At 46.2% G+C, this 27,909-nt stretch overlaps 1 protein-coding gene across 2 annotated transcripts; it reads left to right on the forward strand.

Annotated features, from left to right (window-relative positions):
* The first annotated feature begins 599 nt into the window (after positions 1-599).
* Positions 600-27,793, forward strand: LOC104691352 (sodium/hydrogen exchanger 2-like). 2 transcript variants are annotated; one of them, XM_010402813.4, is made up of 12 exons: positions 600-882; positions 2,272-2,735; positions 3,459-3,709; positions 6,889-7,106; positions 10,727-10,923; positions 14,233-14,322; positions 16,857-16,927; positions 18,003-18,167; positions 18,601-18,715; positions 19,964-20,098; positions 25,000-25,072; positions 25,935-27,793. In XM_010402813.4, the coding sequence occupies exons 1-12, from the start codon at positions 636-638 to the stop codon at positions 26,096-26,098; spliced, it is 2,190 nt and encodes a 729-aa protein (XP_010401115.2). In that variant the 5' UTR covers positions 600-635; the 3' UTR covers positions 26,099-27,793. The 2 variants fall into 2 exon arrangements, with proteins under 2 accessions (XP_010401115.2, XP_039428274.1); XM_039572340.1 differs by having other exon boundaries at positions 18,604-18,715.
* Positions 27,794-27,909: the final 116 nt, after the last annotated feature.

The following is a 27,909-nucleotide window of genomic DNA, read 5'->3' on the forward strand; positions in this document are numbered from 1 at the left end:
GAACTTTTCCTGTAAGTCTTTTTTATAGGAAGCTTTAAGCAATTGTAGAGCCTTATTTGTCCCACATGGGTGCCCTCCATTCCTGCAGGTCTGTATTTAGCCCAACAAACCGTGTGATCTGCTTGTTTTACCAAATGAAAACTGATTTCCAGTAATGTTTGTGTTGTGTTCTCCATGTGGGCACTGCAGAAATCCAGGGAAGTCCTCTGTGGGATGGAGCTGTTTTGGGATGGGGTTTTTATGGGACCTGTTCTGTCAAGTCTGTCTGTTCTAACAGCAGTGAAGGTTATTTTTTTCCCCTCCAAGAAGGCTTTATGAGGGACTGGGACCCAAAATACATCAAGAGTTGGGATTAAATGTGAGTTGTGCCATTGGTCTGAGGGCACATGATGCGTTTCCTCAAGGAAGCATCCACAGGAGGAGCCCCTATTTGGGCAGGTGGCACCAAAACCCACCAGTCTCCAGTGGGATCTCCAAACTGGAAACTGATGGACCGGGGAGGGAAACCAGCCTGAGGTGGAGCATTTGCTCCTCCCTTTGCAGCCGCCCCCACCAGTGCCGGTATCTCCAGCAGCGCTTCCAACCTTCCAACCGCTCACCCACCGCAGCGGGAGCAGCCAGCGGCTTCCAGGGACATGGAGAGCCAAGGACACAGAGCTGCATCTGTCCTGGCTGGCTCCTGGCTCTCCTGCATCCTCCAAGCCCCCAGGGTGGGAGCCCTGCAGGAGCCAGACATGATCCTGGAGAACATCAGCTGGGCTGCCGAGGAAGCCCAGGGCAACGACTCCTCGGAGCACGCGTTCTTCTCTCTGGATTACCAGCACGTCCAGGTGCCCTTTGAAATCACGCTCTGGATCATGCTGGCATCCTTGGCTAAGATAGGTAAGGCCTCCTGAGAGGATGAGGTGGGATGGGAATCTCTGTGGGGGTGGTGTGGGCAGGGGTGGCCTTTGCTTCACCTCCTCTCCAGTCTTGGAGCCTGAGGTTACACGCCAAACCCTCAGGATTCACACACTGTGTGCCAGACACGCTGCACAGGTGGAAAACAAGTAGCATTTTAGGCTGGAAATGGTGTTTTTCCATCTAGAAATTCACACCTGGGAATGCTGTTGCTGTTAGGAGGAAAAATACCAGGTTTCCAGGAGGAGGAATTTGATTTAACTGCAGGACACACCAAGGTGTGTGTTCAGCTTGATTTTCTTGCCAGCCACGCTCTGTGCATGTTGTCCACTGACATCTTTATCTTAAAATGAGGATTCCTTATTCTTCTAAAAGTGCCCAGTGTCTGGCCAAGGAATAATTCCATCCGTGTTCAGTTACACAGCCTCAAATAAAATCTCTTTGCACAAATTGTCTGTGCAATGACATCTAAGAAAAGTTTAAGCGATGCAAAATACCTGATCTTTTCTTTGTTTCCCTGCAAAACTGGGCACAGGAAAGTGAAAATATTTTTCTCCAGGAATTGTCTTCAATTCTGTTAAATTACTGCTATAAAAGTTATCTTACAGCATTTTTTTAAAATTTCTTTTTCTCAGAATAGAGAAGTCTCTAAGATTGAGTTAGATGAGAATTTTTCAGATAGAAATGGTCTTTTTGTCTCATTTGTGTTACATAATGAGACTCCAATTCTAGTCATATGCATGAAGACATAATAATGATCAGAGACTTTTAAAAAATTATTTCTATTCAAATTAGCTTTGTTTCAATGACTTGTTCTTTTAATAACTCACTTTGTACTTGTGGTGGTTGTTCTGATGTTGGGCATTGCACAAGACTGGCTTGATTGGGCATTTTTTAGCTTTTTAGCTTTAAATGCTAATGATTAAATAATATTAAAAGTGGACCTATGTGTAATTATTGGGAAGGCTTTTTGTGATTTTTTTTTTTAGTGTATAGAATCTGTATTGTGTTTAAAATTAGCAGTTGCTATTTCTGTTAGTGCTGAAGATGGGCTGCTGACAAGTTTACATAATTAATAATCCCAAACACTGTTTTATTTATGCAGATTATTACTTTTTGTTTATTACCTCAATATGTCTCTCTAACCTTATGCAATGATGAAATCAGGTCTGAACTGACATTAATTTGAGAAATTTTGGTATTTTCCGTAATTTTTAGATTTTCTATCCTATTCCTGAGCGACTTCACCCTCACTGTGTGAATTTATTTGTGCTACTCTGAGGTGTAACCTGCTGTCAGTGGGAGCGTGGGCACCTTCTGAGGGTTTGGGCTGGCGAGATAACACCAGTTTTATCTGTCCATGCCCTCCAGGGTTCCATCTCTACAACAAGCTGCCTTCTGTCGTTCCTGAAAGCTGTTTGTTGATATTTGTGGGACTCATCATGGGGGGAATCATCTATGGATTAAATGATAGATCACCACCAGTGATGGACAGCGACATCTTTTTCCTCTACCTCCTGCCCCCCATCGTGCTGGACGCCGGCTACTTCATGCCCAGCCGCCCCTTTTTCGAGAACATCGGCACCATCCTGCTCTACGCGGTGGTGGGCACCATCTGGAACGTGTTTGGGATTGGCTTTTCCCTGTATGGGATCTGCCAGGTGAAAGCCTTCCAGCTGCAGGACGTGTCCCTGCTGCACAACCTCCTGTTCGGCAGCCTCATCGCCGCCGTGGACCCCGTGGCCGTGCTGGCCGTCTTTGAGGAGATTCACGTCAACGAGAAGCTGCACATCCTGGTTTTTGGGGAATCGCTCCTCAACGACGCTGTGACCGTGGTAAGGACCAGCCTGAATTGGGGTATTTAACCTGCAGAGGATGCTGCTGAGGAGGTTCAGAGAATGGTGGGATGGGAGATCTCAGCCTGCAGGTAAGGAGGCTCAGGAAAGACTTGATTTCCCTCTACATCTCCTTGATATGAGGTTGTAGCTGGGGGAGGTTGGTCTTTTCTCCCAGGGAGCGAGTAACACGATGAGAGGAAATGGCCTCAAGTTTCACCAGGGGAGGTTTAGATTGCAGACGGGGGGAAAATTTCTTCATGGAAAGGGCGGTCAAGCACTGGAGTCACCACACCTAGAAGTGATTAAAAACCATGTGGATGTGGCACCTGGGGACATGGTTTAGTGGTGAACATGGCAGTGCTGGATTAATGGTTGGACTTGATGATTTTGGAGGGCTTTTCCAACCTCAGTGATTCTGTGATTTGTTGAGGGAAAAGGCATCAACAACCCCTTTTGGCAGAGGATTCCTTGTTCAATTCTCTGGCCTGAGGTCCTGGGCAGCACTCATGTGAACTTAGAAGTTTTCAGGTTTCTCTTTGACTCCATGTCTGGGGACAGAAGGGTCCATGGGGACCACCGCAGTGCCCTGGTGGGAGCCAGACCTCCAGGGCAGGAGGTGACGCTGCACTGGCAGAAATCCCAGCAGTGGATTTAGTGTCATGACCACATCTGGTGGACATCCTGTTAATAGCTGTTTCCCTCTTTCCTTTCCACCCCAAGGTGCTCTACAAGCTCTTCCGCTCTTTCTGTGAGATGCCGACCATCAAAAGTGTGGATGTTTTTGCCGGGGTTGGAAAATTCTTTGTGGTTGGGCTGGGAGGAGTTTTAGTGGGGCTGAGTTTTGGGTTCACCGCCGCCTTCACCACGCGCTTCACCAAGGACATCCGCGTCATCGAGCCCCTCTTCGTGTTCCTGTACAGCTACCTGTCCTACCTCACTGCAGAGATGTTCCACCTCTCTGGGATCGTGGCGTAAGTGTGGCCCAGTGGCTCCTCTCTGCAGGAGAACTTCCTGCCTATATTCACTGAAAAACACCCAGAATGTTTTTAAGTTTGTAAATCTGTGTATGACAAGAAGCAGGGCTCTCTCCAAGTGTAACTGTTTCCTAAATTGCACACTGATGGCTGCTGATGGATTTATGTGGGTTTTTGAGGAATGTTTGTTTGAGCTCCATGGTTTTTGTTTGGAAAGGCTGAATGTTCCAACAGTGGGATGTCTGGTAGGTTTGGCAGAGCCAGAAGAAGTTTCTTGGCTTATTTTGTTATTTTCCGTGTGGCCTAGTCAAAACCAACATGAGAAGAGTTACAAGGAGGATTTAGTCAGCTCCTTGGAATGGTTTGATCTTGGTTTGCAGCAGGTCTGTTCTCACATCCCCTTCCCCATCTGCGTGTCCTGCCTGGCAGCCCTTGGTGTGACAGAGCAGAGAGTGATGGGATGGGAACTGAAGCCTGAAAGATTCCTGCTTTTTGGGAGCAGAGGATTCGAATGGAAACCTCTGCTTAGGAGATTCTGACTTGGCTCCAGAAGCTCGGACACAGCTCATGGGCTCAGGTGCCACACAATGTCTCTGTCTCTGGTACCACTGGAAATCTGCTGGTGAATTTCAGCCAAAGCTGCCAGAGATCATTCAGTTCATTTATTTTTCTTTTAACTGGGTAGGTCTTTCAATAAAATGAATAGTTTTGGGCCAGATCCTTCAGTTTTAAGAGACTGATTAAGCTCTGTGCTTACCTTGTTGGGAATCTCACTGGCAGAGCAGATGCTGAGACAAAAACAGCCAGAATGACCCCAATGTTCACCAAAATCCCACCTTGGAAAGCAGAGAGAGAGGAAAACCAGAGCAATCCAGCCCTTCTGGATTCTGTGGGCTGGTGTTTGTTGAGTGTGGTTCTCCTACCCAAACTGAGTCAGCTGGTGCTGAGGATCACAACCACTTAACTTTCCCCAAGGACTCCAGAGTGCACCTACCCTGCATCCGTGGCTGCAGTGTAAACAACTGTGCAGTTGATGAGAAGAAAAATAAAAAGAAAATAAAAAAATGAAGTGGGCTCCCAGCTCGGCACAGGAGTATCTGGGAGATCTATTTTAAAACTAATGATGTTGCTTTGGATATAAACCATTCCTGCATCTTGCAGATTTTGTTTCCTCGGCTGGTTAATAGGAGCAATATTTGAGTGTTACTGAAAACAATTCCAGCTCTGGGAATAGGTAGGAAAAGCCTATTTATAGGAGTGCAAGGCAGAACAGTGAAATAAATATGCTGCATAATCATCGTGGAGCAGAAAACATTCAATCCTAATGGTGTCTCCTTCTATCAATCACAATCTGCTGTACCCATTATGGAACCCATTTGCTGTTCTTTTGAATAATGCATTTTTTTCTAAAGCAAAACAATGGCAAAGGCAGCTGATTCCTGCACTGTGCCCTCCTAATTGCCAAATTATAAATGCTTCTCTTATAGATCTGGAGTTCAAACAATTCATTCTGCTGTGGCCAGGGAATACTGTATTATAAGGAGCAGCTTTTGGCAGTTTTTTTTCTTTGAAAAATAATTTGATTGCCAAAAAAATCAATTCTGCATAGTCCAGAAAAATATTAAAAATCTGCATACAGCTCAGTCTGTGAAACTGTTCTGCAAATGGATTTTAGTTTGATTTTTTCCTTTCTTTTTCTCTTTTTTTTTTTTTTTTTTCCCTGCTCCTTGCCTTGGTGGCAATGTCCGTCTTTAGCCAGGACAAGACACGTTTATTCCCTTTCCGTGACCCTGCTGTGATCCCATGTCCATTCTGCAATAAGCATTCCCAAACCACAGCTCTGGAAGTTACTTGCCCATAAATACTTGATTTCTTAGTTTTTAACTGGAGCTGTATTCCTCACTATTTATTGAGGCAGACACAGTAATCAAAGAAATTTTTTTTTTTTTTGGCTTGTGGTTCAATCCCTGTTGCTCTTTCTGGCAAAGCAGGTCAGACCTAAAAAGGATAAATCAAACCAGACCACTTTTAAAATATTTTTATGTATTGGTAGATTTTCTTAGGAGATGAAATAAGTGAACTCAAACATTTGGTGAAAAAAGGATTTGAATCTTGGTCTCCTGCTGCTGGATAACAGAGGATCCCATTCCTCAGCAAAAGCATGGCAGCTTTCCCAATTCTGACCTTTCCTATCCTCTGCTTTTGCCACAAATCCTCTCCCTAAAGCCCAGTTTTAAATTCGGACAGACCCAAATGTTTGTGTCTTCAAAATAATATGAAGAGTTTGTGAAATTCTGGGGTTAAATGGGGTATTTTCAGTGTAAAGCAGTAATTGCCTGGCAGTTCTCTGAGCAGCTCTTGGTTGATAGTTCTGGGTGCTACCACCTCTCTCGACACCTTTGTTTGGGCCACTTACCTGTCCTGGTCACAGCAGGTGTGACCAGATCTCAACCAGAGCCAGGGACAAGCCAAGGATCTGCTTCTCTCTTGGCTTTTCTGTGATCCAACATCGTGATGTTCCCCGTGGAAGCCATTTTCAATGCAATAAAAATATGGATGGCCTTACCAAGCAGCAATGGAAGTCAGATCTTGGAAATCTAAAGCCCTTTGTCTATTGCTGCTGCAATATTTAGAACAAAATGTTTTGGTCCAGATTAAAATATAAAAAATGGAGCTTCAGCACTTCGAGCACTCAATTGTTTTGACCTTCTAGGATTGCTGGCCTGAAAATGTATTGATTTGAAAAGGTGATGAATTAGGCTAACTCCATGTTCCCTGCAACTTGAAAAACCAATTATCCATGAAACATTGCCAGGCAATTGCAAGGTCAGAGTTTGGTGAAGTAAAGAACTGGAAACTCTGTGTTGGGATGGGAGGAGTTGGGTGTTAGTTGGAGGTGTTGCTTTGTGCTCTGATAGAATGCAACGGGTGATGAATTGTTTATCTGTTAAAAACCAGATTTGGACAGTTTGGGCAACCTATAAAGTATTTTATTGCCCTGGTGGTCCTGATACTCTTGGCCTGATGGAGGAAACGAATCACCCCTCAGTGAAATGTCTGCAAACATCCAAGACTTGATGAAACCCGCTTTTTTCAAAACTGATGTGTTGATTTTTCTGTTTTAAAGCAGAAAAACATATTGTTTCTTTTCCACTGTTTGTTTTTCACTTCCTCAGCATCATTTCCTGTGCCATGGGCATGAAGCGTTACGTGGAGGCCAACATCTCCCTCAAATCCCACACCACAGTTAAGTACTTCATGAAGATGTGGAGCAGCGTGAGCGACACCCTCATCTTCATCTTCCTTGGAGTTTCCACCATCGGAGAAAACCACGAGTGGAACTGGCCCTACATTTGCTTCACGGTCATTTTCTGTCTCATTTGGAGAGCACTTGGTAGGGGAAATTGTAGATACTGATTTTTCATGTATAGTATTGTTTATGGGAGTGAGGAATGGGATTCCATTCGATGAGAGGATGCTCTGCCCCTCCATCATCCTTTCCTGCTTGCTCTGCATGTGTGATTATTCCAGAGGGGAATGCTAGGACTGATCTGAGACATCTCAGCTAGTGCTTCCCTACTCCTCCTCTTACTCAATTCCAGGTCTTGCATCTTGCTGCAGTTCCCTGCTCTGGGGACTCACTGGTGGTAGCTAGAAGCTCTCATGAGATCTATTTTATCAATGCCTCTGTCTTTTTGACCTCTTTTCCATTGCCATGATCTCTTCCATTGCCACGACCTCCTCTTCCATTTCAGTGTCTCTTAGTCCCTTGATATTCTCCCAACAGGAGGGAATTTGTAGGCACATACCTTGGGATCAGAGATCTGTGAAAAAGCACGGAGCCTCTGACCCATATTCTGAATTGTGGCAGTTTAAGGGATTTAATTCATAACAAGCTCGTGTACTGCAGCATCCTTCACTGGGAAACTGGAGGAACATTCCAATAGCTGTCCTGAGTAGATGAGGTTTGGGACCTCAACTGTGAGGATACTTCTGCTCCTACTCAAGAATTTCAGGTCGGGGCTGAAAGTGACAGAATTGGGGAATTGTTGAAGTTGGCAGGAGTCTGTGGAGATCATCTGGTCCAACCCTCTGCCTGAGCAGGGTCAGGCAGGCAGGACTGTGTCCGGATGGCTTTTGATTACCTCCATGGATGGGGACTCTACAGCATCCCTGGAAAACCTGTCAGGGTGTTTGACCAACCTCACAGCAAAAAAGTGACCAAAAGTTGGTGATAATGAGGAGCAAGGCATGAAAACACTCTCTTGATAACTGATCTCTGCAGTTTCTTTAGCCACAATTACGATGAAAACCCAAGTCCTGGTCCCAGAATTCCCTGGGATCCCATTTTCATGCATTGTAAATGACCAGAAAAAATAGATGTGCTGTTTTTCCGTTCTCCTCAGTTGCCTCTTGTGCTGATTCCGTGTTGGGAGAAGCTGGACCTCCATTCCTCCCTCAGTGTTTGGCACCTAATGAGTGCAGAGTGCCTCAGTTATGGGTATTTTTATATATTAACAATATTTGTGAGTATAACAGCACAAATTTTTGGCAAGAATTTGAGAGCTAAAAGACGTAGAACAGGATTTATGTTTACAAACCAGTGAGTCAAGCAGTGAACTCGAATTTGACAGACACATCAAGAAATTGTTTAAATAGGTTGGGCCATGATTAGCAAGGCAGAGCAGAACGGGGTTTATTAGCTGTTAGGACATGCCAAAGTTTGTTTTAATAACTGTGCACCATACTTGGAAATGTGCTCATTAGTCAGTTTTTTTGTACATTCAAGTGTTTTATTACCATTAAGTGGTTTCTCTTAAATTATTTGCCCAGATAAAAGGAGTTCTGAGTGAATTTGGCTTTTCTTAGTTCAAAAATTCTTCATTGCAAGATATAAGAACATAACAATGCTACAAAAGCACCCCAAAAATCCTCCCTAAGCACAGCCCTTCTGAGAGCAGCTCAAATTATGCAGCACATTATTAGGGAAGGGCTCGGGCTGCAGCTAGCAGAGAAAACCCTTTTCCACTCAAAATCCCCCTGGAATTAAATAAGAGCACACAAACCAGGGCTGGAAGTTGCCTGAGTGGTCCTGAACAGGGTGTTCCTGTCCTGCAGCACCTTCCTGGGAAGCTGTCAGGGAGCTGGGATGGGGAGAACTGGGAAGGGGCTGCACCAAGCCGGGCTGGGAAGCTCCTGCCTTGGAGATGGTGGTTGAAATTAGACTTTGGCCTGCTCAGAGCCATCCAGCAGCACGGGATTAATTGATAATCAATTAATAATTGGATAGTAGGGAATATTTCTTCAGGGAAAGGGTTGCCAAGCATTGGAACGGGCTGCCCAGGGCGGTGGTGGAGATGCCAGCACTGGAAATGTTCAAAAAACGTGTGGGTGTGGCACTTGGGGACATGGGTTAGTGGTGGCCTTGGCAGTGCTGGAGGAATGGTTGGGCTTGATTATCTTGGAGGGCTTTTCCAATCGTAACAATTCTGGGATTCTAGGATTCTGGAGGTGCTTGAGGCACTGATCCAGAAATGGGAGGTACCCCTGCATTTCCTTGCAGGAATTGGGGATTTTTGGGTGGGCAGTGGTGTGTAAACTGTACCCCAGTCCTTCATAGAACACTCCCAGTGCTTTAAATATTTGAGAAATGATTCTGCTGAAATCTGGGGAATTCTTTTCATATGAGGAAGATCATCTAAAAGGAAAACAGAGCCCTTGCATGGAAGCACTGGGGCTCTGCTGACATCCAAGCCCTGGGGAGATTTCCTCCTGCTCTTTCCCAAGGTATCTCCAGGAGAAAATACATTCTGCTCAGAGTGATTAATTGCATGTCGTCTCTCGGAGCAAACTGGCCTTGAATTAGTTTAGGGAATGCTAATAATAATTTATGAGGAAGGATTAAATTAAGACAAAGGCCGGGATATCAGCTCAAGTAAATTTTGTTCCTTTAAATCATTGGCACTGCCTGAGCTGTAGAGTAGGGGTGGATGTGATTCGAGGCAGGCTTTGTTTATTTATTTTTTAAGTTACAAAGAGCCTTGACACCCAAGTGCTTCCCATCTGCTGGTCTGGGCACCAGTTCTGCAGAGCTCCAGAGATGGGGAAGGTGTCACAAGGTTCAGTTTATTGAGTTCCTTATTCCCAAACATCCCCAGCTTTTTGTTTTCTTCAAACCCTCCAATGTACAGTCAAAATTCAGATATTTTTAGCTGGAGGTGTGTGGGAAGATATTTGATATGTACATATTAAATGCACTGTTTTTATTTCTTTTACAAACACCCTCTAGAAAAGCAACAATGCTGTGGCTCCAAATAATTCCTACCAAAAGTCAGTGGCAGGCACTGCCATCAATTCTCACAATGGCCATTAATCTTTGGGAAATAAGATGTTTATCACATCCATTGGTATTAAAATCACGGCCCACTGATTTAAGGCCTGACTTTTTGCACCTTTCTGCGTCTGTTTGTGCATTTGCAAATGGCTGTAAATCACAGCAATTGGTGTGTCACCTCACGTGGCCTTCAATGTGTACAGTATAAATCTGAGGGAAAGAAATAACATTAACACAGGTGGAATATGGCTACTTATCCAAGCTACTGCTTGGAAACTTTGGGAAATAGGAGGGTAATTTGTGGCTAAGTTGTTGCTGATGATTTGCCTCAAAAGCATTTGTAATCTGAGCAATTCAGTCGTTTGTTATCACCAATTAGAATGAATCAATTAATCAATATTTCGGGACTGTGGCCAGTCAATATTCGTAATCCCCCAAATCAGAAATATGCTGAGGATTAAGTTTTGTCTGGACAAAGCAAATTTCAACCTGTTGGATCAGACTGGAAAAAAAAATTCTCCAGTGGCATATTGGGAATGTACCCCCTTGTGCCATGGCCAGTTCCTCGTGGTTGATGTTTACCAATTCCATGATGTTTCACTGGGAAATGCAAGATTATGAGTTTTCTCTAACTGTTCTATTTGATTGATGTGCCTCAATCTTCTTTCCTGCTTTTTCAGGGGTTCTGGTGCTGACTTTCTTTGTGAACAGATTTCACGTGAACACCATCACCAGTAAGGACCAGTTCATCATTGCCTACGGGGGGCTCCGAGGGGCCATTTGCTTCTCTTTGGTTTTCCTGCTGCCTGACTTCCACAGGAAAAAGCTCTTCATTGCAGCAACAACTGTTGTCATCCTCTTCACCGTGTTCATACAGGTAAAACCAGTACTGGGCACAGATTCGGGATTAGGTCCCCTCCAGGAGTCTGATGGAGAAGGTTCCTCTCCTTCACGCTGGGGCTGTAAGTTCTGGTGCTCCAGCACTGAGTTTTAAGGAATTCTGGTGCTCCAGGGCTCGGGAGGAGCGGCAGCTCTCGGCATTGCTGTGACATCTAGTGGTAAAACCATTCCTGCAGCTTCCTGTGGGATGAGGGTCTTGGATGTCTCCTTGCTCTTCTCTGACCAGCTGCGAGTCTCGAAGGGCTTCTCTAAAATACAGCTTTTAGTTCATCTGGCAAACACAGCCACATTTGAAGGAGAATGTGGTGGGTAAATTGGGTTTGTCTGGTGCTGAAGTAAGCAAGGCTGATGTCCACCTGGTGTTTATCCCAAAAAGTGAAGAGTGGGTCTCCACAGGACTGAAGTGAGTGGAATGTGGAGGTTTGGGAAAGATCTCACGTAGAAAAACTCCCTGGGAGCTCCTGGTGAAGGACATGAGGTCCGTGTGGAGCTGCTGACCAGGAGCCACCCCCCTCCTGCCCTCGGATGGAGGGAGCTGAGATGTTTCTGGGCCTTTGGGAGATGGTGGCAAGTGGTGGCAGCTGCCAAGTGGCACTGAGGCTGAGCATCACCCCCAGAGAAAATTCCTTCTGCTTTTCCTGACTGAACCCCTCAGGCTGGTGTCGAGCACTTGGACAATGTGGAGGGTTGGGGTTGATTTTGTTTCCCCACATCCACCTAAATGCTCATCGTGAGCTGGAAAAGTGGTGGAGGAGGAATCAGAGTGTGTTGTGCCGATGGGATCGGAGCTGGGAGCCGCAGGGCAGTGGGACTGGGCACAGCCTCAGCCTGAAAGGAGAGAGCAGGGGCCAGGGTGGGGGGGGATGTGCTTAGGTGGAGCTTGACAAGTTTTAAGATGCAAATGTGGGTGAGAAATTGAAAAGCCCCGGTCCACAGGCACGTCCGCTCATGCAGAGCAGCTCTTGAGCCTCACACAAAGGTTGTTCTAAGGCGGCAGCTCCAGGCTCCGGGAAACCCTTCCCTGGGCCGGGAAAAGGGCTTTTGTGTACCCTCAAAGCTCAGCTGGTGATGTCATCCCCGTGCAAAAGGGTGAGAGTTAAACAGGATCCCCGTGTCGCCGGGGAGAGCCCCTGACCTTCAGCCATTCACGGGAACGTCGTGTCTGCAAAGAGGGGCTGTGCTGGGGCTCCGGGGACCTGCAGTGCCGGGGCCACCACGAGAACAGCAGGAGGAAAAAACCAGGAAGCTTGCTTAAAACCTGAGGCAGAAAGATATTGCTGGAGCTCAGCACAGAAAAGGTGGGTAAATGTAACAGAAGCAGGGATTAAGGTGAACCTTCAAAAACCTGGGTTTGCAAATCAAGTTTGTGGTGCTGCTGCCAGACACATGGATGGATGCATTATTGGGGAGGGAAAATTTTTACCATCCCAGCCTCTTTCATGGTCACTGTGTGTGGAAAGGGCAAGAAAAATATTTGCTGTGAAACAACTTCTTTGCATAGTGAACATTTCTGTTGTTGTTTTGTGCAAAATGTTTTCTTTACATTCACAGTGATCTCTATAATGACTGGATGGGGAGTGTCTGTGTTAAAATAGGACTGAAACCAAGGCAGAGATCCTTTGGGACCTTTTAGGGTGGTTTTGGCCAGCAAAGCATCTCGTCAGAGCTCAAACCCACTTCATCCTATGATTCCCTTGGAAATCCTGCTCCTGCTGGCTGGAAACTCTTGTGCTACAGAGGAATGGCCAACCCGTGAGCAGTTGGGCTTGGCTGCCCATGGCTCTATCAGTGCATTCCACAAGCCAGGAAACTCCTCTCCTTTGGCCTTCCTAACCCAGTTGCATAAGGCTCTTCCCACAACAAGCCTGGGTAATCATTTTGAGGAGGTTCACTGAGCAATTCTCAAGTCCTCAGTGCTTCCAGGCAGGCTGGATATGTGCCATGTAGACCAGGAAGTCCTCTGGGGAGCTCTCTGGGCTTGTCTGGAATGTCACAAACCCACTCATTGTTCTGCCTCTTGGTGTGGTTTTATGATCAAATACTGTTGGAAGTTCGCTCTCCCAACTTACTGGCCCCTGACCTCTGCCATGAAATTCTGAGCAAATATAATAATTGTGAAGGGGGGAGGTTGTTTGATGCCTGCACTGTCCCATTGGATTGCTGGAGGTGGAAAACGTGTGAGCTGTGATGGAGCTGTTAGACACTCCCTGGGATGAGTTATCCCTGGTGGGTGGAGGAGCATCACGGGGGACCTGCAGGTGTGCTGTGAAATGATGTGTGGCCTGAATGACACATGGGATTCCCATAACAGTCCCAAACGCTGCTTTAAAATGGAAACAACTGTGCCTGATTATCCAGGAAGGCAAGAGGCCAAATTGCACAGTGTCTACTTAATTTTTGTAATATCTGTTATTTCAGAATTTGTGAGTTCTGTGTTATTGACTCTGAATAGCGACGCATTTTTTATTGCTATTAGCTATTAAAATGACACATTAATTGTTTCTCCAATTAAAAATGTGTTCAACTGTCCTCCGTGCCAGCATTTGTGACATTCAGAACTCATAAACATCAACTATTCCATCATTTTTGCTGTAAACATGTCCTGGAAAAGTCATTTCATATGGAAGCCAGACTAAGAAACACACCACAGCAGCATTTTAGTTCTCTCACGAGGCTTAAAGGATATTAAAACTTTTCCCTTGACCCTTCCCACCAGGTGGATGCTTTGATTAGGAAACTTAGCCACTGGCTGGCCATCAAAGATCGCTGGAGTAATGGTGTGTGACACACAGTGCTCAAGGAGTGAGCAGACAATTGCTGGCGGAGGCTCCATGCTGAGAAATCTCAAGGATTATCCTCACTTCAGGCATTTGAACTTGGATTGTTTCAAGCCCCTTTCCGTCTGGGAGGCCACAAGCAACAGCAAACCACAGGCTTGACCTTGGAATTATTGGTTGGCTTTTTGTGGTCTTGGAGAGGCCGGAGGAGGCGAGCAGAGGTTTCCCCTCGGTGCCTCCCCCCATCCTGAAGCCTCTTCGGGAGCTCCCGTTGGCAAGTTCCTATGAGGCACAAACAAAGTGTTTGGGGTACACCTGGGAGAACAGTTTTTAGTCCTGTTGAAGCTTCGGAGGTTTTATCCTGCCAGGAAAGCAGGGCAGGTGAGAGAGGCTGCTTGAACCCCAGAACAAGGTTGCTGTGGCTCAGCCCCATGCCCGTGGCTTTTGTTCCAGTGTAGGAAAACCAGATGTGAGGAAAGGCTGATTTTAGTGTCGTGGTTACTTTGCAGGGAATGACCATCCGTCCCCTTGTTGACCTGTTGGCTGTCAAGAGGAAAAGGGAGAGTGCTCCCACCGTGGGAGAGCAGATCCACATTCGGGTAAGTGGAGCGTCCATCAATACATGGCCAGAGCTTTCTGATACCTTCTGGAATGTGTGTGTCTCCAGGGACCCTGCAGATCTGCAGTTTTACCCAAATCCTCTGCAAGTCAGCCCCTTTCCATGTTGGAAGTCCCTATTCAGCTTCCTAACCATGGGTTATTTTAGCATTGGAAGAGCAGCCACCAACTCAATCAGGCTGAGGTAGCATCAGGTAGTGCACAAACATGAGAGAAGATGATTTCTTACCCAAAACTTTAAGCTCTGGCCTAACTCCTGTGGATACAAAAATGCTGCTAGCAAGGATTTTCTTGCTGTTTTCTAAGTCTGTGAGAGACTTTTCTCTCTCACAGAAGAGGTAGCAGAGTTATGTAAACAATCAAACACCTGCAACCTTGAAAAGTCTTGTTTATGGTACAGTAGAAAAATATTTTGACAATGGATGTTTTAGGATTTTAGCCAATCACCCCAAGGGGTGGCTGATCCTTGTCCAATTAGACTATGAAGAAAATGTCTATAAAAGAGTTTGTAAAATAATTAAAGAAATCAATCTTGCTGCACGATTCCTGCCTGCTGGATCTTCTCTCCTCCTCCTCCCTATGGCTGCAGGACACAGTGATATACCCTAGGGCATTTTAATAAACTCCAATTTCTCTGGTCTCTGGAATGAGAGAAAGAAAGAAAATGAGGCTTGGTTCTTTCACGATTAGGAACCTCCATGTGTTCTCCAGTCCCATCACCACCATTGGTTCAGATATTTTTGCAAAAAAATGAGGAAAGGGAGGATAAAGGTTGGTGCTGTATTGGAGGGAACCTCTGAAGTGCTCCATCCCTGGAATTATTCAAGGCCACGTTGGATGGAGTTTGGAGCAACCTGGGATAGTGGAAGGTGTCCCTGCCCATGGCAGGGGGTGGAATGAGATGAGCTTCCAACCCAAACCATTCCATGATTCTACATCCATAACCCAAAGGTGGGATTTCATTCCCTTCATTCTCACCATCCAACCATTGGTATTTGTAGTCATAGAAGACTTCAGGGAGAGGCTCAGCTCCATGAGATCAGCTACTCTCCCACTCAGGTGAGCCTTTGCATTTGTGTCTGTGTCCAATGGAAAATTAACATATTTCTGAACCTAATTGTTGAATCCCAGCCACATTTCTGTGGGTATGGCTCCTTCAGGAATATTCTTGTCGTTGTCTTCTTTAGCAATAAAGCCATTGGGGCTGAGGACATTTGTAAAACCTGTTTGGCACCCTCACAATGGGGTTGGACTGCAGGGCTTTGTCTGAGGTTAACACAACAGCTCAGGAGGCTGAAGAGCCTTTTCCCCGTCGTGAACAGAGAAGATTTTGTTCTTTTGTTAGGTTGTGAATGGTAAATCATCTCAGAAATGTGTTTATTAGGAGGTGTGAGCTGAAAATGGCCATGCACCAATTAAGTTGAGAAGGTAACAATGCAGATAGTTGGAAATCAAAGATGTAGAAGCCAAAACCAGCTTTCTTCCTCAAATTTATTTTGCCATCTGGATAGTTGGGGTATTCTGGCTCACAGGGGTGATGATCAAAGTGTGTGAGTGTAATTTCATGAAATCAGAGTAATTTGGGTTGGAAGGGACCTCAAATCTCATCTCATTCCACCTCCTGCCATGGGCAAGGACACCTTCCCCTATCCCAAGTTGCTCCAAGCCCTGTCCAAGCTGGCCCTGGACACTCCCAGGGATGGGACGCTTCAGTGCTTCCCTCCAATGTCGTGTTTGTGAAACACACAGCTGCCAACAGCCATGTGAGGGCACTAAACCCACACCAGGCTGCAGGGCTGAGCCAGTTGCTCTGAAACTTTTCTGTCTCTGACCCCCCCAAAAAGATAGTTTTACAAAAATTTAGAGCTGTAGGAAGTTCCAGGGTCATCAGTACCTGAGTGTGGAGGGGGCAGAGCAGAGCCCTCTCCCAGTTTAGAGATGCCATTAGGAGGGAAAGCAGTTTGGGAAATTACAGAGATTTAACTTTTAGGTGGAAAGCCCAACTGGTCTGGGATTTTTAATATAATTTTAAACAATGATAATGTATTTATATAAAATATGATATGCTGATTTCATTTAGTAGGAATTGTTTGGGGGAAGGCAGTGTTTATTATTTGAGTCAAAACTTCATTGTGAGTTACCTGTATTTGTATCCTAAAGATACTGATTTCCTGAGACAAATTTCCTCAAAAAGCCCAAAATGAGCCTTTGCTGCTTGTCAAGGCCCAGAAGGCAGGACATGGGAGCCATCAGCCACCCTTTACGTATCACAGAGAGCAGATTCATGGCCCTCAGCATTTATTCTCTGCTTGCCCGCACCTGAGAGCAAACCACTCCTTGTACTCCAGCACCAATGGATGAGTGAATGGAGAATTATCCCAGTGTCTCTTCTTGTTTCCCAGCTCCATATCCCGAGCTGGAAGCATCCCCTGCTGTGTGTGTGGCTTTTGCTGTTTGCTGGCTGGGTTCATCACGTATGCAACCGGCGTAGAGTGAAATCCTCTCTCCTCTTTAGTTCTTGGATCATTTGCTGGCTGGCATTGAAGATATATCTGGACACTGGGGACAGTATTACTGGAAAGACAAGTAAGGATTTGCCAAAATACAACTGTGTACATGTGTAGGGAAAAAAGGAGGTTGGTTTCTATTCCCAAAGTTTCCGCTGTGGGCAGCTGGGCCTTGCTCATCCTTGTGGCATGAGGGAGGTGATGGAGGAGCAGCTTCTCCTTGTCCAAGCGGACACCAGGTTTTCAGGGCGCTTCCATGCTTGCAGACTCTCCTTGTGCATCACCCTAAAAAGATCCTTTCTCCTCTCCTGTTGTGTTTGTCCCTTCTTGCCCAAAGAAATCTGCTGGAAGTGCCATGGCCATGACACACAGCCTGTCCCAGACTGTGCACAATTACCATTAAAGAGCTGAGTTTGCAGCACTGCTTGTTGTGGACTGAAATTACAGAGGATCTCTACAGATTTCTGTAGTAAAGTGTTCAATTTTCATCAAATTCTGGGAATGTGTACATTTTAAAATTTTAAAAAATGCAGCTAGATTTAAAAAAAAAAAATCACAAATACCATAAAATATACTAAAAACAATCTACCAGGTTTAATTCCTTGCTGGTCTAGACATAGATGTAGGGGGGTAGAGATGTTTTTAGGAATGCCCATGCTTGGAAGTACCACTAGAGGGTATGGGAGTCACTGCTGTTGAGGAGCATCCTGGCTCCTTGTGAGCAGATCTTAGAGAGATTGATGATCTCAGAGGTCTTTTCCAACCTAAATTATTCAACAATTTGAGCAGAAAGGAAGAGGAAATGGCTCAAGAGGGAATCTGGGAGTGTTTAAATCTGTGGCTGCTGCTTGTGCCTGTAGCACTTCTAGAAGAGTTCGTGATATATCTGGCACTTCCAGGGAGTTTTTATTGTATTTAGTGAAGTTTTAATATTTTGACTCATGTACTGTAGTGCAGAAATAATTAGGGACTGACCTCTTGGACCATCGATTCCTGAGGAGGAGTTAATGGGATATAATGGGATATAATGGAATTTAATGGAATTTAATGGAATACGGGGCAGTGGTGGGCTATGACCCTGCTGCTCTGCTCAGGTCTGTTGGTGCTGGGGAGTCGGGGGGAAGCTAAGCCCATCTCGTTTTGTTCTCCAACAGATTGGAGTATTTCAACAGCAAATACCTGCAGAAGATCCTGCTCAGGGAGTACGACCAGCCCAAGTCCAGCATCGTGCTGCTCTACGAGAAGCTGGAGCGCAAACACGCCATCGAGCTGGCCCAGGCCGGGCAGCTGGGCCACGGCCCAGCCCACCCCTCCTTTCTGTGAGCAAACACCAGTTAAAAGTCAGCAGCTGGGGGCTAAAAGTGATGGGATGGATGAGCATCACTCGGCACTGATGGTGGTACATGGAGGGTCACTTGTTTCCCCATGAGTTACAGGGAAATGGTGCTCTGAGGAAGAGGCTCCTGCCCAGTTTTGGATGGGTTTGCACTGTTAAATGTTCTGAATGGCCACTTCAGACCTCACAGATGGTTCTGCTCTGCTGCAGCTCCCCGTGGCTCTTTTATCCACCAGGGAGCACATGGACAGCCCAGCTCTGTTGCAAATGCCAAATTCCCGCTTTGCCATGAGCTCCATCTGCAAGGATGAGCTGTTGGCCCTGTTGGCTGTGGTGGGATCCCAAAGGGGCACTGAGATTTGGGGATGCGCTTCTTGTTCATCTTCCAAAATAAGGTGTTCTGCTTTCCTTTGCAGCAGCAGCGACAGGACTGTCATAACAGACCAAAAATTGGATGACACTCCAAATCCCAATGTCCTGGACAACATACAGGAAATATTGGCGAGGAACCTGTACCGGATCAGGAGGATGGTATAACTTTTCCCTCAATCCATATTTTAAGTGTCCAATAACGCAAATTTCCTCGGTTATCCGAACAGCCCGAGCAGATGTTATGAATATTTCCATAATTACCCAGGATGTCTCTTTGTGAGCAGAGAATAGTTGGCTGTGTGGAGCCAGATCCAGTTTCCAAGTCAGTGGCACATTTCTGTTTGCTGCCTGACAGCTTTTGAAAGGTTCACCCAGTCAGCCTATAATTTCATGGAATATTTTCGGCATCGGTACCCGGCAGCGAAAAGGAGAAAGGAGGAGCACGTGGAACTTCAGGCGTTGGGTTAGCAGATCCAGCAGCAGCTCCTGGGGCAGAGCAGGGATGGGGTTATCCTCATGGTACATTTTTTCCCATGGAAGAGATCTGTGAGTGAGAATTAATCTGCAGAGGTTTTAAATCCACCCAGCAGTTTTGCCATGGAACAGGTACAAGTGGTTAAAGGGCGTAAACCCCACTTGCTGTTTACAGAATCATGGATCATGTCTGGGGTTTCACACAGCGCCTGGGGCTGTACAGTGGAATTGCTGTTCATAGGGAGATTTAGCCTTAAAATCCACCTAAGCCTTTGCTTTAAGGATTGCACACAAAATATGGAGTCTGTAGGAGTGGGGCTGGTGTGGGCAGCTCAGCACAGAGGGATCAGCCTCCCCCTCCTGTCCCTTTGCTGAGCTGAGGGAAGCAATGGGATAAGGCTGGGAAGAAACCTACGGACATGGTGAAGGGATGAAGGCACAGCTCCTGTTTGCACTTACTCCTGTGTTAATCCAGCCTAACCCCTTGTAGTGACAGAGTTATCCCAGCTCCCACTGGTGTTAGTGGGAGACTTCAACTTGGGAGCTTTCAGCCTGGGTGGTGGCTTTTGAAGGAGGATTTATGGCTCCCACTGTTTGCATGATTTATATGGGAAGGTGGGGTTGATATAAAACATTAGAGGGGCTGAAGCTGTGAAGGCGCCTCGAGCAGAGTCATTGCACTCATTCTGTCATCTGCACTATCAGCTGTAACTCAGTCTTGTCATTCAGTGATTTCTTGGCTGACTTCATGTAAAAAACCACAGTTTGGAGTCCCATCTCCCTTCTGTGGCTCTTTCCAGCCCCATCTCTCCTAAATCAGTGTGTCCCCATAACTGGGCGGGATGGCTGCAGTGGGGGAAGGATCCTGGAGGCTCTCCTGAACGGAGGGCAGGGATGGTCCCGTGTCCAGCAGCCTGTGTGGTGTCCCTGCAGGGCCCGGCGTACAACAGGCACACCCTGCCTGGGGACAGCGAGCCCACGGAGCAGGCCAAGGAGATCCTGATCCTGCGGCACAAGAGCCTGCTGGTGGAAGTGAGCGGGAGCGACACCTGCAGCTCCAGGAAGGAGGTAAGAGGGAGCACAGGTGAGCAGGACCATGCACAGGCTGCTTTCCCTACAGCCTGGTTATTGCTGGTGGTGTTTCCTTTGAAAGACAAATCTTGTTACTTTAAGTTAAAACGAAAAAGGGGTCTCAATCCCAAATCGTGTTCCAGTGAATAGGAAATACCAAGGGAAAAACTCCCCAACCCAGCTCCTGGCAAACCAAGCAGCCATCCTGAGCACCCCTTTCAGAGCTTTGTGAACACAGATTTCCACCCTGGGAAAAGTGCTGGGAAAGCTCTTTACTGAGCAAATGTTACTGATTGGGCTGCCCTCTGTAGATCCTGAGGTCTGGTTTCCCGTGTTTTCTTTTCTGGGAGATTTCATCAAAGACAGGATTTTTGTCTCCCTCATTGTCAGTGATCCAGAGGGACTGTAAATATTTGAAACTGCTCAGTGTTTTTTTCCCCCCAACTCTTTTGAAAGGACAGAAGCATTTTTGTGATCTTTCTTATTCATTCTGGAGGTGAGGTTTTTATGTGTTTTTAAATACATCTACAGTTCTGGGCAGGCTTGAAAGAAGTAAAATAGAGGGAAGTTTTGCTTACCAGATTCCTGGGAGAACGAAATTTTTTTCCAATTTACTACATGGCATAGGTCCGTGTTGGTTCATGTTCTGAATCAGAGGAGAAACAGGGTTAATACAGTGTCTGTGCCTGGTGAAGACTTCTGCTCTTTTGAAATTGGTGAGAGAAGCTGGGCCAACATTTACCTGTGGGGAAAAAAAAATATTCTCAGGAATGATGCACAAGGAGCAGGCTTGGTCTTTTCAGTTCCTCCCATCCTCCATAACTCTTTAGAGGAAAAGCATTTAACCCTTGTCATATTTTGCTCCCAAATGCTCAGGTCAGCAGCAGTGCAGAATCACAGAATATCCTGAGTTAGAAGGGATCCATGAGGATCATTAAGCCAGCTCCTGGCCCTGCACAGGACAACCCCAAGAATCCCACAATGCCTGAAAGCGTTGTCCAAACACTCTGAGCTCTGGCAGGGTTGGTGCTTGCAGTAAGTTCTGAGCCATCCCTAAATTTCACTCACTTCTCCCAGTTTTAGGTTTTGATGGCTTGAGCTGGAGCACTGTCCCAAGCTCCGAGCTGTGATCTCTAATTTGGGCAGCTGAGCTCCATCACTGAGGAGAACAAAATGACCTTTCAGAAAGAAATAAATCACCTGTCCCTATTTAGACAGTCATTTTCCATGACAGCACAAGAACTCTGGAGTGCTGTGGACTTTTTTCCACTCCAATTTCCTTGTGGAAGTGCCAATCATGGAGGAGCCCACCGAGAACGGCAGCAGCACACCAAATGCTGCTGCTGCTCAGCCCTTCCTTCCCAGAAAGGTGTTCTGGCTCTTGCAAACAACTTAAAAGATTTAATTTGATCATTTACATGCTGATTGGTACTTACAATTCAGAATAGATAGGCAAGAACATGGCATGTTCCTGTAGAACATTTGGTATAATTAAACTTCAAAAGAGCAACATCAAACTCCGGCTGATTTTGAGCACGACGTTCCCTACTTTAAGGATATTTGACTGTTAACCCTTGTGCTCCTGCATTCCCCTTCTCTGCTGCATTTGGTAGGAAATTCAGGAGCTTTGGGAAAGCTGTTTCTCCTGTTCCTTTGAGTGCTTGCAGCTGGGTTTTGGGGGAACAGAACATTTACAGGGGAATTGCAAAAGCAGTAGGATTCACTCTGTCTGTACTGACTTGTGGATGGTGAAAAATGCCCTCTGAGGGTGGGAAATGCCCTGGGGATTGTGGAAAATGCCAATTAGATGCTGAACACTGACTGTTGGGTCACTGGAGTCACTTGCTGGTGCTGCTCACACCCCTTCACTGCAGCCACCTTGGCTTTGTGCCAGGCAAAGGGAAGCAGATGGAAATCCCAGAATGGTTTGGGTTGGAAGGGACCTTAAAGACCATCCACTTCCAGCCCCTTGCCATAACAGGGACACCTTCCACTAGATCAGGTTGTCCTGTCCAACCTGGGAGATGATCCCAGTGACACTGGTAAGGGTGGCTCTAACCCAAGAACCATCCCTCAGTGCCCCAAAGGAGAAGCCAGACCTGTTTTGTGTCACCAGCAGCTTTTCTGCTAATTTTTAAGAATAGCTGCCTCATTTACTGTGAATAGAAATAAAATGAAGCCCCAAAGTGAAGGGATAATGCTCTAACAGAGCCCTGAAATATTAACACTGTATTAATTTTATATATATAATATTATATAATATTAAGGAGGGTGGGTGAATGCTGTTACTTTGTGCTGTAGGAGGACAGATTGCAGAATTTGTCAGCAGAAAGAAGGAACACTGTGCTAAAAAGTAGATTTTAGCCTATTCTAAGCTCAATACTTACAAGTTTTTGGGGAAAAAGCAGCTACTCATGTTTCTTTGATGCCAAGTTGAAAAGAAAATGGTGTTTTCCTGATTAAAAAAAGATATTAATGGAAAGTGTCTATAGTTGGTGTTAGGGTTTTTCCTGATTGCCAGATATTCCATCCTTTGTAGTCCCAAAGGAAAGGCTTGGCCTTCCAGGTTTTCAGTCAGCAAGAAAAACTTGGATGCTGTCGCTCCCCACGTTTTTCTATTCTACATCTCACCACGAGATGGAGGCATTACAACTGTGTTTGCAAATCCAACTGGAAATCCAGGGACGGGAAACAAACTTCCAGCAAAGGGCCCCTGAAACCCATCTGGTGCTGGTGAAACTCCTGCAATTCCATTGCCAGTCTTGGAAAAAGCTTTGGTGATACCTGCAGCGTTAGGAGCTGAGGGAATAATTAAAAAATCCCTTTGGTTCAGTAGAAATCCCATTTTTTCTGCTCGGTGAGTGTCTGTTTATCTTTTTTAGTGATGCTGGTGAGAGCTTTGCTGTTAAATATGAAGCTGTTGTTGCTCAGCTAAACTCATATTTTATTAGGGGCTGGTTGGTCTTTTGCCCCCAAACAAAATCAGGGATGTGTGGGAGAACATCCTTGTGTGGGTTGGTGGCTTCACCAGGCTGGGGAGGAGCCAAGTTCCTCTTGGCTGCTGGATGATCCATCTCCTTCCACAGGAGAAAGCAGTCCCCTCACCAGGATGGACACAGGTCTGTGGCCAACACCAGGCTTCAGCCAGGGGGATTGGGTTTGGAGCTGGATGATCTTTGAAGTCCCTTCCACCCCAGACCATTCTGTGACTCTGAATCACCTCTCCTGGGTGGCTTTAGGTGCCTTAGGGGTCTCCTGCACTTTAGGTGCTTTTCCAGCACTGAGAGGGGGCTCTTGGGCTGTGTTAGGAGCCTCCACCAAGGAGAGTTTGGAGAGCAAACGGGGAAAAAGCAGGGAGAAGCGGCAAGAAAAGAACAATCCTCCTCCCTCCGGAGCAGGTTAAATGATTTACACCAGGCAGAAGGACCTTGGCAGGAGAATGAGGTGACTTCAGCTCTGAACCACAGCCCAGAGGATTAACTCCAAGACTATCTATTTCCAGCAGAAAGTTTGCCTTCCTCTGCCTAAGGACAAAATTCCTGCTGAAGGCTGCTGCTTCCTGGAGCTGTGCATCATTGCTGGCTCCGAGCACCGGCTGCATTTGGGGCTTGTCTTATTTTAGGCAGGGATCCAGCCTAGCCTGCACTGGCAGGGTGGATTCTGAGACCCAGGACAGCTTTTATTTACCACGGAGCACCCAGAAAATCCTTGCACCTGTAGCCAGGCAACTTGGTCCTCTTTTCTCCTGCCAAAACACGAGTGCACTCCCCCAGAAGGAGCTTATTTGGAGCTGCCTGTGAGCCATGTGCGTAAATGACACAGTGCCTTTGGTAATTATGCCGGAGCCCTTTCATGGAGCATGCTCTGAGAATCGTTAAATGCCCCTGGGAATGGCTTTCCAGGGAGCCGGGCGCTGCTGCCGGAGCCGGGAAGGCATTGTTATTAAAATGGTCAATAAAAGTGAGAACAAGGGATGGAGGGCAGCGGTCCTCGTTAGGGGAGGGAGGAGAACGAACCAAAACAAAACAGAAAACCAGGCTGGGAGGTGTCCAGAGTTATTTTGGCAGTCTGGGTTTCTGGACCGAGGTGCCAAATCACAGCTGCGTGAGAGACTTATTCCCAGTTTGCAGAGGCACCGAACAATCCAGGCAGCATTGTGCTACCTGATTTTTATTTTTTTCATTCCTATTTTTTTGTCCTGGAGGGTGGAGATTAGCACTGGAGTGAAAGGACAGGGAGCTCGTTAGTGCCAGCTCGTTACCTGCCTCCTTGGCCTGCAGCCAGCGAGGGGAACAGCCAAGGTGAGAAACATCCATGTCCTGGGGACAGCTTTGCCTTTCGAACTCCCTGCCCCATTCTCCCAGCTCCAGGGCTGCTCCTTCCCATCCTCTTTGCTGAACCATTCCTGGGGAGCTCAGACCTCTTCCAGAATTCAAAACATAATTGCTGTATTGTGCAATTTTAATTCTTTAAGCCTCTGACAGTGGCTCAGTTTTACTTCTAAATTTCTGACGGTCCATAAAGAACTTCCAGTGTTGTTCAGAGGAGCTGTGGATGCCCCATCCCTGAAAGGGTTTTAGGCCAGTTTGGATGGAGCAACTTGGTCCTGTGAGAGGTGTCCCACCCACAGCAGAGGGATTGGAGTGAGATGATCTTTAAGGTCCCTTCCAATCCGGGCCATTCCATGATTCTATGTCGTAGCAAATCAGCGTCTGCAAATACTTCCTGCCATCTCTTCAGTCTATTTTTAGCAATCCTTCTTTTTTTGTTGTTTGTTTTTACATGGCAAAAGTTAAACAAATGGGAGTGGAATCCTGAGGGATTGCAGAGGGTTGGCTTATGAGGCAGGCGTGTGGTTAACAGATTTCACAAAGCACTGAAGTCCTTCTCTCCCTCAGTCCCAGAAGGAGGACTCATGTTCGGCGCAGGGCGAGGCCACCCCGCAGCCCAAGCTCTGCCGCTCCTTCACTGGTAAGTTGGGGAGCTGGGGGTGATTCCCTGCCCTCCCCTGCTCACCCTCATCCCTTTGGGATGGCCCAGCAGGTGACAGGAAGGATGTGGGATGGAAGTGGGGCTCCTTAAATGAGCCTCATGAGTGAGCAAGGAGAGCCAAGGGCCTTCTCAGCCCGACCCGAGATTGGTGTGAATGGTTTGGGTGGGAAGGGCCCTTTCAAAGCCATCTCATCCAACCCCTCTGCTACAAACAGGGACATCTCCAACTAGGTCAGGTTGCCTCATCCAGCCTGGGATGTAGCTGTTTTAATCCACAGTTTACCAGGAATATTTCATTTATGTTCTTCCTGAAGAAAAGCACGAGTGTAAGCAGAGAGAAGTGATAAAAACCACTGCTTCTGGGTAAGTTTTTTCCATCCCAAGGAACACACGAGCACCGTGGCCCCTGAGATACAGCGGTGACAGAGAAGGAGATTGTAACCCTTCTGTTATGGTTGCATGGTCATCCCCCCAAAAAGTCCCTTAATGTGACAACATGACATTCCAGGTGCTCCAGCAGGACACCTGCATTTTCCAGAGCTGGTTTAAGGTAGCCACTGATGGGAATTTTTGTTCTGCAAAGTTGCAGGTGAGAACTGACAAAAGAATGATGATATTGATCCAAATTCTTTACGTATTTCAAAGTATAAAACTGGGCTTAAATTGCCTTTGGGCTTTTTCTTCCATGGAAACACTGACCTTCGTCTCCTGTTTTAAAACTGGGAAGTGATCCTTGGAGCGGAACAGCTCATCCCCAATGAGCACATGGACACCTTGGTGTTTCTTCATTCCTGCTGACCCACAAAGAGGGATGTTTCTCATGGTTTTTCTCTTCCCACAGTGGGGAACACAGAGAAGGCTCGGGAAGTGAGGGAGAGCCGATCCAAGTCCGTGTGTGCCATCCCACCGCCCCAGCCCACCAGCGTGACCGTGGGGAGGAAAGACGTGAGGAAAGAGCTGACTCTGGAGATGTACAAACACAAGGGATGCTCTGGCTCCCCATGAGGGGTCTGGCTCCTTCATGGAGGGCTGCTCGATGTGTAGATAATGTAAATAAGATGCATGTTGGAAAGGACAGCATGAACAGGGTGGAATATTCAGAGTGGTTTGCATGGAAAATTGCTCTTATTGCCCAGGGCTGGGTTTTTAGTGGGAACTGAGGGAAAAGATGTCCAGCTGAGCACCAGCAATGCCAGGGAATGGCTGAGGGAGCATTTCTAAAGAATTTCTAGGAAAAATTAGCCTGTTCAGTCTGGGAGAATTGCTGAAACTGCCTACAACTGCAAGGAAGGATGTTTTAATAAGGTGAGATACGGGATCTTCTCGTTAGTTTTCAGGGACAGGCTAAACAGCAGGGAGCATTTGGATTATAGGTTGGGAAGAACTTGATAATCTCAAATGAGGTTTTATTAGGGGATGGAGGAAAGAGCAGAAACAGCAACAGATCTTTTCTGTTCCTGGGGAACGGATGGATCCTGGTTATGAACTTTAATCTCATGAAGCCCAAAATTAAATGGTGTGGTTAAATAAGGGGTTGTGTCTTACCTGAGGGATTGTCCCACACCCAGCCACAGTTCTGCTAATGAAAAATTATTGCAGCTGAGCTCAAAGGGAGAAATATGTTCTTACTGATTTTTAAAAATTTATGGAAGGAATGGTTCACCTCAAAGTTAAAATGAAGAAGCTCCAAATCCAGTGGTGATACCAGGAGATGAGGGTGACAGCCCTTAAATAGATGGGAAAGTTTTCTGATGTGATTGGTTGGTTGCATCAATGCTGTAAAGATGTTTTGGGGTGATCTGTGCTGCCATAGCTGGGAGCTGTGGGATCAAAGGGGTTTGAAAGTGCCAAGAGGGTGACCCAAACCCTGGCTGCTTCTCCCAGGAAAGGTGTGAGCCCTTTGCACAGCAGATGCAGGTAAACTCCAGGGATAGGACCTGAGGAAGACACATAATCCCAGCTTTGGGTAATTTTCTTTGAAACTCCTGCTACGTTCAAGCCTTTGAATTCTTGTCCTTAGTGAACCTGACAGGACAAGTTTTAGTTTTGCATTGACATTTTTCTTTCTCTCCTTCCTCTGATCCAAGAGTGTTTAATCTGGACGAGTGGCTCTTTTTGAAATGGCATTAAAAGAAGCTGTAGGAATTCACAGGTTCCCCTCCATGATATTTTTGGGCTCACAGAACCAGTCTCCTGTGTGCAGAAATACTCCCTTAGGAGGCTCTTACATGGTACATTGGGGCTTCCATTTTAAATTAAAGGCACAAATTTGTGTGTATTTGCTTTGCAATGATCCGAGGTCTCATTTTCTTCTGAACAAACACCTTTACAGTGTCCTGGCATAGGCTGAGGTGGTTCATGTTGACTTGAAGGTCACTCTGTCACTGGAAATTCACCTCATTGCAAAGGAAAATTGGAGCTTTTAGCAATAGATGTGGGTTTTATGTGTTTATATACATATATGTACATATGTATTGATTTTAATATAGGCTTGTTGTCTTCTTCAGTTAATTGATTACAATTTTGGTTTGTTTCCTAGTTGAATCCATCATGCATGGGAGCCATGTGGATTTGGCTGTACTTGGTTTAGAACACAGCCCATCTTCGAGTATCCTGTAATACATGAAATAATCTATGACATTTATGAATATGTTGAAGTGTTCTACGTTTCTATTTCAATTAAACGGGGATCATCTCTGAGTTATTCCCTTCTTGCATCTCCAGTATGTTCCTGGTGACATCATCAGGAGCTGGGGACACTCAGGGGTGTCTCTGGGTGTCATTCCAGGCAGATCTTCTTGGAACAGCAGCTCCTT

The sequence above is a fragment of the Corvus cornix genome, chromosome 4A (genome assembly GCF_000738735.6).
Source record: "Corvus cornix cornix isolate S_Up_H32 chromosome 4A, ASM73873v5, whole genome shotgun sequence".
Classification (NCBI taxonomy): Eukaryota; Metazoa; Chordata; class Aves; order Passeriformes; family Corvidae; genus Corvus; species Corvus cornix.

What these genes read in the sequence shown, in the direction of transcription:
- LOC104691352 (XM_010402813.4), top strand. Translation starts at nt 636, where the DNA reads ATGGAGAGCCAAGGACACAGAGCTGCATCTGTCCTGGCTGGCTCCTGG. An exon ending in TCTCATTTGGAGAGCACTTG is followed by an intron (nt 7,107 to 10,726) that starts GTAGGGGAAATT and finishes CTGCTTTTTCAG; the next exon opens with GGGTTCTGGTGCTGACTTTC. An exon ending in TCTTCACCGTGTTCATACAG is followed by an intron (nt 10,924 to 14,232) that starts GTAAAACCAGTA and finishes GTTACTTTGCAG; the next exon opens with GGAATGACCATCCGTCCCCT.